The sequence below is a fragment of the Schistocerca gregaria genome, chromosome 8, assembly GCF_023897955.1.
Source record: "Schistocerca gregaria isolate iqSchGreg1 chromosome 8, iqSchGreg1.2, whole genome shotgun sequence".
NCBI classification, from domain to species: domain Eukaryota; kingdom Metazoa; phylum Arthropoda; class Insecta; order Orthoptera; family Acrididae; genus Schistocerca; species Schistocerca gregaria.
Window position 1 is genome coordinate 327,564,204 of NC_064927.1, and position 12,561 is coordinate 327,576,764.

The 12,561-nt window shown below is 37.1% G+C and overlaps 1 protein-coding gene across 1 annotated transcript in view; it reads right to left on the reverse strand.

The window, feature by feature from the left end:
- Nucleotides 1–12,343, reverse strand: part of LOC126285178 (odorant receptor Or2-like) — a 111,680-nt gene extending 99,337 nt beyond the window's left edge. The window contains exon 1 of the mRNA XM_049984486.1: nt 11,526–12,343. Within this exon, the coding sequence (XP_049840443.1) occupies nt 11,526–12,343 (818 nt within the window). The remainder of the gene's footprint in view (nt 1–11,525) is intronic.
- Nucleotides 12,344–12,561: the final 218 nt, after the last annotated feature.

The window sequence follows — 12,561 nt, forward strand, 5'->3', positions numbered from 1 at the left end:
ATGTGTTTCCCTCTCAGAGGAGCATCATCAGACGTTGGGTAAAAAAACTCAAGGATCCCTGGTAAGTGTGCAGAAAGTCGTGCAGTCACCAAAAGCGGCATGTCATCCAATAAAATTTAAAGGACAAACCCACCCTTTAAAACACTCGAGGACTACTGGAAAGAGTACAGAAATTTTGCCATTAGTTCTGTAGTTCCGCCATAACAAATGTAAACAAAATTATCATACTTGATGTACAGTTATGCAAAGTAGCATGTAAAACTCATTACTCACGCTATCTTCCACTTTTATCGAATTTCACTTCAACTAACCATTCTACTCGCCTTCCGACTCTCCGTTTCTCGAATCCAATGTTGCTTCATTTTGTTTCGATAGACTGGTCCTTCATGGATTATTCAGTATCTCCTAAGTAACTCTCTCACGTGTCACCTCATGCCACACACGGGGAAAACGACTCACCTTGGAGCGTCTTACGAACTTATTACTGAATTCCACATTCCAATTTATTTTCACATGGTCTCTTGGTCTTGACTAATTGTGTAAATACCATACTGAACTGGCTCCTCTCTGTACAGTCAGCAAGACATCACCTCCAAGCAAATTTTACGCATCAATTAAGTCACTTGAAAAGATAAATTTCATAAATTAGTTTTACAACTTCATGAAACAAAATGTTATCTTTCCAGTTCTATGCAAAGTAAATACTGACAAAAAGTAGACATGATGAAAATTACATTTATCTTTGCTTGAAGAATGTTTTAATTTTTAACTTTCTAAACTCATTACGGTAAATGCAAACATTAACTGTGTGAAGAAATTAACTTACCGACGATTGACATGAAAAGTAAATTCTATAATTTGCACAAAGTAGTAGTAACAGTAATACACACATTCAGACAGTTGTACCCATAGTTACTTTCTCTCACGAAGATGTACCCTAACCAAACACACTTCAATAATCTTCAAAATCCTTAGTTCATGGCTTACAACCTCTAGCAAAGACAGATTAAATGTTCAGCACTTAAAGCCTACAAGAGCATATTGAACATATTTTAACATTCATCGAATTGTTGTCATACATAATGTAATGCAGAAAAAAATTACAGAATATTAAAATAATAGCTGACAGCACAAAAAATCTGAAATAAATTTATAAAGTACTTTTGACACTTTTTCTCTTATTAAATAATGTACGGTACACTCAAAAATTCAAGATTTTTTATAGTCAGGAAATCTAATCTTTTAGTGGCTATCCTTTATAGTTAAACATTTGTGTTAATTTTCACTGTCTTAGCAATACGTTTTACTTTACGTAATTATTATTTGGAACTGTCATATATTTGCTTTAATGATCAGACCCACTGTCTAAAAAAAACACAAATATATTTCACTCCTTGCTGTAAATATATACCACATGACATAAATGAATATCAGTAAATACATACCACGACATAAATGAATATCAGTGACAAGAAATGTGAACCAAGAACCCTAACAGTGACATCATTATCAAAAATATAATTTTCACCGTTATTAATATGATTATACATAAATTTAAATTTCACTTTTAAAAAGGCAGTGGAATATAATGTCTGTTATACTGAAAATTTATTGTTTCCGCTACCTACAGGCCGTGTTAGACACGATCATTCATCAAGACGATATTGATTATTTCACATCGACAAAACAAAAAAATTATCACTATATTAAAAAAAAATATCTGCAAAATCCAAATTCATACAGGACACTTTTTATGGCTTATGTAATCACACTACATTCAGAATATTTACAACACTCAAACTTAGTATAGCTGTTTATTAACGGAATACCCTCTTATTACGTTTATGTCCAGACAGTTCGTTATTGCTGTGGTCTGAAGCCAGGTTTCGTGCAGCTCTCCGTGCTAAGCACTCCTGTTGCAACCACTTCGTCTCTGAAAAACTACTGCAACCTGCATCTTTTTCGAGCTGCTAACAGTATTATTCTCTTGCTCTGACACTACAATTTTGCCCCCTCCCCTCTCAAACTCCACTCTAATACTAAACTGGTGATCCCTTGATAGCTCGAGACGTGTCGTACCAAACGAAACCTTCCTTTAATCAACTTGTGCCCCACGTTTCTTTTCTCGCCTATCCTGTTCATAACGACGTCATTGCGTATGTGAGATATCCTCTAATCTCCAGTACTGTTCTATGGTGCCAACTTCCAAAAGCTTCTGTTCTGTTCTTTTCTAAATTGTTTATAGTTCACGTTCCATTTTAGTACAAGGTTACACTCCAGGCCATACCTTCAGGAGCTTTTCCTAATACTTAAATATATATCCGATGTTAACACGTGTCTGTTCGTCATAAACTCTTTGGCCATCATTGTTTATTTTACCGTGCAGATCGCAAAACTCGTCTACCACTTTTAGTGTTTAGGTTCCTTATCCACTTCTCTTAGCATCATTTGATTTCATTCGACTTCATTCCATTACCGTTGTTGCACTTTTTTTATATTCGTCTTATATCGTTTCAATATACTCTCCATTTCATTAAGCAGCTCTTACAAATCCTTAGCTGTCTCTGATCCAATTAAAATGTCACCATCAAACCTCATAATTTTTATTTCATCCCCCTAAACTTTAATTCCTTCTCCAAATTTTTCTTTGGTTTTATTTACCAGTTGATAACTGTGGAGGTCAGATAACCCTCTCTCACTCTATGCCCAACCGCTACTTCCTTTTCACACTCCAAGACACTTTTAACTGCAGCCTGATATCTGTACAAATAGTAAATAATCTTTCACTCCCTGTAATTACCCCTGTTGCCTTCTGAATTTAAAAGAGTGTATTCAACACAACAACGTCTACAGATTTCTTTAAGTTTACAAATGCCATACTCGTAAGTTTGGCTTTCCTTAATCTATCTTCCAAGAGAAGTCGTAGGGTTAGTATTGCCCCGCGCCCTCCTGTACTTCACTGCAATCCAAACTGATCTTAACTGAGGTTGGCTTCTACAAATTTACCAACATTTTATAAAGTATTCATGTTAGTATTTTTCAACCATGACTTAGTAAACATTTAGTTCGATAGTATTTACACCGGTAGGCACCTGCTTTCTCAGGAATCCGAATAATTACCTTCTTCTTGAGAGTATTTCGCCAGTCTTATACATTTGCCCAGCAGTTGGAATAGTATTGTCATGGCTGGCTCTTCCAGATGTATTAATAGTTCTGACGGAATGTCATCTAGTCCATGGGCTTCATTTAACTATGTGTCTTTCACTACTCTGACAAATTCTTCTAGCAGTATCATTTCTCCTAATCTCACAAACATCTATACCCTCTTCCATTTCATTTCAATAATCCATTTATTACTCCTACCACCTTTCAGCTTTGCCTTATTTATTACTACTAGTTTTCGTCTGAGCTCTTGATATTCATACAGCTGCCACTCTATTCTCAAAAAGCATAAACATCTACATCCTTCTCTTATTCCTCTAGCCTTTCCTCCTAAGTCATTCCGCATTTTCTGCGAATTTCAGTTTTTAGACCTTTGTAACCTCTTTTGCCTGCTTCATTTTCTGTAGTCCTATATTTTCCGCTTTAATCAATCAAATTCAATATCTCTTGCGTTTTCCAAAGATTTCTGCAAGGTATTTTCTTTTCACCTTCTTCTTCATATGCTACGTTCACGATTTCTTCTCTCAAACCTATCCATTCGTCTTTTGCTATAGTCCATTTCCTTTTTGCAATCAACAGTTGCCTAATGCTTGCTCTCCTATTGCCAACAACCTCTTGTTCTTTCAAATAAACAATCTTATATCTCTTTGTCAAGTTATAGCACAGGTATCTCAAAAGTTAAATTGATTTCCGATCGACAGACTTGAAAAAACGTAAATAAAAATACCAAACTTTATGCGTAGTCATGTAACGTAAGTCACATTATTCATACCGTTGCTGATTTTCATTTCCATTACGCTCTCCACTCCATTCGACTCCCGACTGCACACTCCCGGACCTCAGTGTAGCTTCTTCTACTTTCGACAGTCTTCTCCGTCCCTGATCACTTGAAACCTCCTGGCTAGTAAAACTGCTCGTCACCCAGTGCTAGCCTCTAGTTAGAAAACTGATTTGATACTACTCGCCTCGAATCTCTCTCTCGTCATCTCAGGGTAGCGGTTGCATCCTACCTCCTCAGTTATTTGTATTATAATCTCTGTATTCAGTTCTTATACTCTACAGCTCCCCCTATACCATGGAGGCTACTCCTTACTGTCTTAACAAATGTCTTCATATCCTGTCCCATACACGTGTCAGCGTTTTCCAAATGACTGTTTCTTCGCCGATTCTGTGGAGAACCTCATCAATCTTTATCTTGTCAGTCTGCCCAATTTTCAACAATATTCTGTAGCACCCAGTCGCAAACACTTCGATTCTCTTTTGTTCCACTGTTACCACTGTCCGTGGTTCACTACCATACAATGTTATGTTCCAGTCGTACACTCACAGCAATTTTGCCCTGAAATAAAGTCCTATGATTGATATCAAGAGACTTCTCTTGAACAGAAATTCCATCTTGCCTGTTCTCGTTTACTTTGATGTCCACTTTTCTGTATCCGTCGTCGGTTATTACATTATTTGTTTCTAATTTGTGATTATCAATTTGTCGTTATGTTTCTCGCAATTCTCATTACTGCTACAATACATTAATTTTGTCTTTCTGGGACTTGCTCTTATCCACATTATGTACTTACCAGAGTGTTTCTTGCAGTCTGCAGATCCTGTAATCCTTCGTCGATTTCACTAAGAATAACAACATAAATAGCAAATCTTATAATCGACAGCCTTCCGCTTCATTTTTAATCTTTAATTCTTGAACTTTCTTTTGTTTCCGTCATTGCATCTTCGGTGCACACACTGAAGGTTGTTCTTATTTTAGATCCATTTTAATGCGAGCATCTCGTTCTTGGTTGTCCGTTCTTATTGTTCAATATTTGTTCTTGTTCCAAGCACGGTCCATCTTTCCCTGAGACTTACTCTTTTCTTTAACATCCTACACCATCGAACACCGTTCGTAGGTCGACAAAGCCTATGAGTGCGCCTTTTTTCTTCAGTCTTCCTTCAAAACACAACGAAGCCAAACTGATTGTCATTTACCAGAGCACTGGTTTAATATTCTTGTCAGCATCTTTGGATCGATGAGATGATAAGCTAATTGTAAGATTTTTTTAGCACTGCGTTTCCCCTGCTGTCTTTTGAATTGTGGGGACGATATTTTTCCAAATGTCTTATAGTACGTACCCAGTCTCATAGATTCCACACACGAACTTGAAAAGCAGTCTGGTTGACATTTCTACCATTGATATCAGTACTTACCATGGAATGTTGTTAATCTGCTACCTTATTTGATCTTAAGTCGTCCATAACTCTTTTGATTTCAGACAATAATACTCGGTCCTCTATGTCTACCAAAACTACTTCTGCTATGACGTTATCAGACAAGACATCTCTCTATAATGGGATTGAATGTGCTCTTTCTACCATTCCACTCTCTCCTCTGTGTTTATTAGTGGAATTACTACTTCATATAATATTGTCACCCATGCTTTTATATCCACAGAAGGCTATGTTGACTTTCTTGTATGCTGAGTCGCTCCTTCCGACTGTCATTCCTTCTTTGATTTCTTCACATCATTCCTGCACCTGTTTCGCGTTACCTGCCCTATACACACTATTTATTTCATTCTAAGATATCTGTGTTGCTGTTTTCCTGCCTTTCACTAACATTTTTGTACTTCCTTATTTCGCCAATCATCTTAAGAATTTCTTCTGTTATCGTTGATTACTTTCCTGGTACCTATGTCTGTTTATCCAGTTAGTTCATGTTATATCTACATGTCCTGCACATGCCGAAAAGGGCCATTTCTTAGATTTCCTGACAACAACACGTGTTGTGGCATAATACATTAACGATATTGACATCCATATACAGCTGTTGTCATCTGTGTTTTTTTTATCCAGGATAGCTGTTTTAAATGTTGATGTATGGTATTTTTGTAATATTTGTATATTTGTTGCCTTAAGATAAATAATAATAATTGTCTCTCCAATATGTAACTGTCCTTTTGGGGATATACACTCCATTTCAATTTAATTCCCTACTCCGGTATTTCTTATCGCAGTTCCCTATGTGTAGGGAACTTTAAATGTGTCTCATCATTTCCCAGTACTCCAGTATCCCACTTTCTTCAGCATTGATTCTTCTGGACATTTCTCTTATGCAGTCTACTCTTCATCATTACTAAACTGTGGTCTACTTATGTACCTCAGTAGGCCATTCAGTCCACTGCCTGTTCTCGGAATCTCTGTATTACCATGATGTAATCCAGCTGGAATCTTCCTGTGTCTCTAGGACTCCCCAAGTACAAACCCTCTTGTATTTCAACAATATTCTCTATTTCTATTCGAAATGTATCACTTTTTATTTATTATTTTTATTATTTATTATCCATAATATCCCTCTCATAACACGTTTTCCTATTTCTTCCCCTATGACCACATTCCAGTCCCCATGACTGTTAAATTTTCATCTCTATTTACATATTGAACCCTTCAGTTTTCTCATGAACCTTCAGTATCTCTTCATCTTCTCCTTGAGCCTTTGGCTTGTGTAACTGAACTATCGTGGTCGTTACTTCGCTGTCGAATCTGATGAGAAGAATCCCATCACTGAACGGTTCATAATACCCACTCTCCGTCATACTGTCCTCTGCATAAGGAATCCTACTCCCATTACTCCATTTTCTCCTACTGTTGACATTATCATATATTCCTCTGACCAGATTTGCTTATCTTTTGTCCATTCTAGCTCACTGAGCTCCACAACATTTAGACTGAGCCTTTGCCATTTAGTTTTTACAGCTTTATTACTACATTCAAACATCTGACAGTCCAAGGTCAGACATGTAGAGCGGTTTCCAGTCCTTGATTATTTTATTTTCGCCTCAAACTTCTAACAGTCTAAGGTCAGACGTACAGAGCGGTTTCCAGGCCTTGATTATTCTATTTTCGCCTCAAGTTCACCTCTTCTTTAGTTATCTAGCCATTGATTATTCTATTTTTTTCTCATGGTCATCTCCTCTTTACTACCCTTTACACATTTTTCGCTCCTTCAAAGTCACAAACGTAAGAGATCAGTTAACTAATTCACGGCTGGACAGAAAGTGCTAATATAGTAGGACAGGCTATCGAGTTAATGGCATTCGTTGATACCTAAATTCTTTCCCATATGTGTGGGCCGTATATCGTTAGGCCAATTGTTCTTCAAAACGCAACTGAAGCTAACACTCAAAAGTAAGAGATATCATTGACTTCATCCCATGAGTAACATGAAAATGTTCCATGCCTAACAAACGTAAAGTGGATTCCATTTAAGTGTCGGTCACTGTGGTCGGGCAGTTCTAGGCGCTTTAGTCTGGAACCGCGCGACCGCTACGTCGGAGGTTCGAATCCTGCTTCGGGAATGGATGTGTGCGATGTCCTTAGGTTAGTTAGGTTTAAGTAGGGGCAGACGACCTCAGATGTTAAGTCCCATAGTGCTCAGAGTCATTTGAACCATTTTACATTTATGTAAGAGACATTTGTCATTATATTGATTTTGTTGGTGAGCAGTTTTAAAATGTGATTTATGCTTCGAGGTGGATCTATTTGTTGTGAATATCGTGCCAGACTGTATCTTGTATGAACGATGAGTGGATTGTGGAACGCAATATGGAAATGTGTAGGTTTCAATATTTGATGCTTTCAGAAGTAGTTAATGATGCCTTGTGAGAAGTTGGAAATGATGAGGAAGGCAAGGATGAACCTATTTTAGTGGTGCTGTAATAATAACTAAGGGAAATGACACAAGAAGAGAAAGAGAGAAAGTCTAATTTTAAGCTAATTTCATTTATTTGTTTGTTTGTGATGTTCTAATCTAATCTAATCTAATCTGTTCTGAATAATATTTTATTTTAAATATTTTACACTTACAGGTCAAATATTATGCTCCATAGTCTTTGTGAAGGCCATGCAAGAGGAGAAGAAGAAATGATTAGGTATCTAATTTGTACACATTTGAACACTGAGGTAAACTGAAGAAAGGGGCAATCAACTTGCTGTGTTCTTGTTAGCTAAAATTCTTTTTTTTTTTCCTTACTCACAAGTGGACGTTCTAGGGGCAATATTTTATGGATACTGGTTCAGCGAGAACAAGAGGTATCACAGAAAAGTAGTGTTGATTGGATGAAAAGTAGTGTTGATTGTAGTAGCAACTGTCAGTATATGGTGTTTATTACAATATAAAATTTCTGTTGGAGAAGATTGTCTTATTCAAAGTTATATGGATGAAATGTTATTCCATGTATTGTATAGTTTTATGCTCATAATCAAAGTGCATCCACACGATATTCCATAATACACGCAAAGAATTTATTCATTATGGTAATAAGACATATTTCCTGCATTTTTTAGTTTAATTATAAATGTTTATTATTTTATTTGTTTTATTCCTAATAATTTGAAATTGTCAGTCATTCATTGTGTTATTCGAATTATAAATACATTGAAATTTATTATCAAATAAAGAAGTTATAAGTCAAATCGATTATTTGCTCCCAACATCTGTGCGTGGGGTTTGAAATACTGATGCAGGGGGCACAGGCTAACCAATCAGAACAGCACTAGACACCATGAGAGAATGAACTTCCCTGGTAAGAAGCACAAAGACATCAATGAATCTACGATCACTATGACACTCGTCCATTATTAGTGCTTGGACCACTTATCAGCGCAGCACAAGTGTTTGCTGAATTTTGGTGTATAGGTAAGCAATATGGTGTCATTGGGTGAACCCATACACCTATATTGTTAGGGACATGTTAGTGAGATTTGAAACTTAGCTCTGATACAGAAAACTAATGACATCGTGAAAATTTAATGATATTTCCATAACATAGTGTACCTCCTCTTGCATCATAACGTAAAAAAAGAAAACAAGTTAGCACACCACTGTGTGTTTGTCACTGCTTAAAGATACAAAACTGAGTCATGTTAATGTCTTATAAGGCAGCCTCTCCATCCTCAGAAGAAGAAAACGTAGGAATGTTCCTAGGAAAAAACAGCCGGAATTTCATGCTAAACGTATTATGTGAAAGGTTATCACAAGGTTTAATCTACAAAAAATTGTCTTCATTGCTACCTTTTTTAAATTAAGTTTAGCAACTTATCAGAGAAAGTAAGAAATGTGTCTCAGTCTTGGTGCAAACTTCGTACCTGATGAACTTTGCTTATAATTTTCATGTATTGTGACATTAAAGGATTGGTTAATTCATCATTAATAACGATGTTAGTATCTTGTTAGTATTTTAGAAGGATATTGTATCACATCTGGTATTCATTTGATGAACTGTGTGATCTCCTTCTATTATGTCAAGGAGTTCCATGAAAAATTAAGCTGATTCCAGGGTTATATTGTTGAGTGCGCTTACTTAAGCTTAAAAACCCAGTTGAGATAGGCAGTCTGTGATGATTTACTCTTTCGTATTTATTTGTATGTTAATTGTTTTATTTGTGTTCTATAGAGCTGTATATGTATGTATAGAGATGTATGAAACTCTTTCTTTATTACTGTAACAAAGCCTCATATTAATCGTCATCTAAGATTTCTGTATCCTTTGACTTATATTGACATATATTGAACATTCAGCATGAACTGTGAAGAGGTTTATTCATGTCATTATAGTTATAACTATGTTTTCAGTTGTTAGTAATTTCTTATTCAAAATCACTAAGTAAGTCCAATTTTTATAATTCAAAGTGGAGTTATTACTTACTTGCATTTCCTTAACCAAAGTTATATTAATAATTATTAAGACATTTTGGCTACTGCATGTGTCAAGTCACTATTGCTGAATGCTAAAGGATGTAATTACGTTTTAGTGATGTTTAATATTAAATGTGTAATATTAATCCTGTAAATGACAAGATGGTTTTACCATTGACTGATTTCATTCTTAGGTAATCATTTTAAATTGAAGTTTTAAAAAAAAGGGTATGATGTTCTTGAAACCAGTATGTAATTTCCTCTATTGGCTCTCTGCAGAACACATTACAATCTCTTTCGTTCAAGAAGGAGAAGATGATGAAATTTGTTCATGAAATAGCCCTTTCTGTTCCTCGAAAGTTTAACTTTCACTGACTCGTAAGTGTTCAGTCTGTTAGAACTGTTTCCTAATATCCTAGGACACGAGTTTATTGATAATAAGACATAGGTTCATGAAATAATACTATTTAGCTGCGTCAATAGTCCAGTTTTGTATCATAAATTATTTTCTCCCCAATTCCACTCTGTTATTCGTCGTTATTTACTCCTTCTGCACACCTAATTCTCAGCATTCTTCTGTAGCGCCGCAATTCGTCGCTTCTATCTTCTTATTGTCTGTACTGTTTGCTTGCCCACATTTCAGTTTCAATTAACGTTACACTTAAGAGAAACATTTTCAGAAATGACTTCCTAATAAGAAATTTATATTGTATGTTAGCATATATCACATTTAGAGAATGTCTTTTATTCTTGTTGCTTATCTGCATCCTTACTTCTGATGTTGTTTTATCTGTTTCGATCATAATAGCAAAACATGTTAATTGCTTTACAAGTACTTCATTTCCACATCTAAGTGCCCCAATATCTCCTGACTTAAACACATTCCATAGTGCTCACTTAACTTTCAATGATGTTCACTTTATAACCTTTTTTAAGATACTGTCCATTCCTTTTCCTTCAGCTGGACTTCCAAATCCTTTCCATTCTCCGATAGCGTTATGGCATGGACCAGAATTTATTGTTTGTTCTTTTTGACTTCCGATTTCCTGACTAGATGTCATCTTGCTTGTCATGTATACAAATGAAATGATTCGTCTCTCAGCCATTGCTTTCTTTATTATGTCCTTAAAAATTTGTTACTTCAGCCTGATTCCTGTACAAGAGGTACATAAATTTTCGACCTTTGTATTTTGTCCCTGACATTTTCAGAATTCCAAAGTGTTTATTGCAGTCAAAACGCAATGTACATGTTGACGTTTGCATTCTGTTTACCTTTGAATGTCACGCTACACCTTTCAAACACCAAGAAATAATTGGAAGTACCAGTGAAGATAACAGAATCAGAATACTTGTGCACATCCGCATTGCATAACTGAACAATAGCTCTGGACCAATATTTCAAGAATATTCTTGAATTTAATCTTACGTTTAGTGAAGAACACAACTACCTACTTCTCTTAATTCATTGTTAGTTAAGATTTGTTGAAGAAACGCAATTTCTTTCAGAATTTGACTGGAAATTGCAATAGCAGTTCTTCATATGTCGTCATTCTTGGTGTCGCAAAGAAACGTTGGAGGTATAGAGTTTCACATTGCACTAATCATAGTGTGTACTATAGACAAGCTTAACAGTGCTTACCCTGATATGTGCGAAAGAAGTTATCCACTTTATTTGACGTACCTGAGAATTTTCTGATGAGTTTCAATGCAAAGGCACAAATTTTCGTACATTTTATCACAGATATATCCCGGCGTGCCTTTCACATATTTCGCTCCAACTTCTGACTTTACTTCGCAGTTCTCCGTTTTCAGACGGCAGATACGCAGTGTGAGAATCTGCAGCTGCGCGCTCACGAGCAGCATGATGGACACGAACAGCAGGTCAACACTGAAACTCAGCTGGGTGTTCCGCGCTGATGCTGCGCACTGCACCACGTACGAGAGCGCGTAGTGGTGGGTGTTGTTGTCCCAGTAGTGCTGGCCGAACGGAAGGCGCCGTTTCTCTGGATGCGCTATGAGCGGCATAGGGAACCACACAGGGTACTGCGAGAACATTAAGAGCAGCATTCCCAGGGTTAGACGGTAGCCGCGCTTCTGAGCGCTCTGCTGGATTTCGGCCAATGCGGGGTCCGCGGAGCAGAATTCGTTCTGCAGGGATGCCAGCACATCAACGCGTCTAGCGAGCACGTAGTACTGCCTTTGGTTGCTCAGGAAGAAGACCATCTTGACGGTGCCACAGCCTATGGTGAAGGTACTGGTAAGCAACAGCGTCGTCTCCTCCATGTCTCCCCAGCAGGAGTAGAGCGCCAGCGAACTCTCTATCGCGTTCCAGAAGCCTAATACTAGGCCCAAAACGCCGTACGCATCGTATATCCAGGAGCCAGGCAATGGCCACACGCCACACAACCATAGATGACGGATGTTCAGTTTGAGGACCGACTTCCCGCTATCCACCCAGGACAGAGGCTGCCCCATATCCTCTTGTTCTTCGCTCACCATTTAGTTTCAATATCAGTGCTGAGCTGCGGACTAAAACTCTGTGACCGGTGACTTTGCCCTCCTAATAAGACTAATGTAATACTAATGCGTCAGGACATATGAACAAGTGATAGGTACAGTGGCGCGTTGAGCATCTGGCAGCCACTGGCACTGCGGGAGCTTCGTATTATATAAATGAGCGTGCTTGATAATGGATTTTAAATAATCGTTCAGTGCTG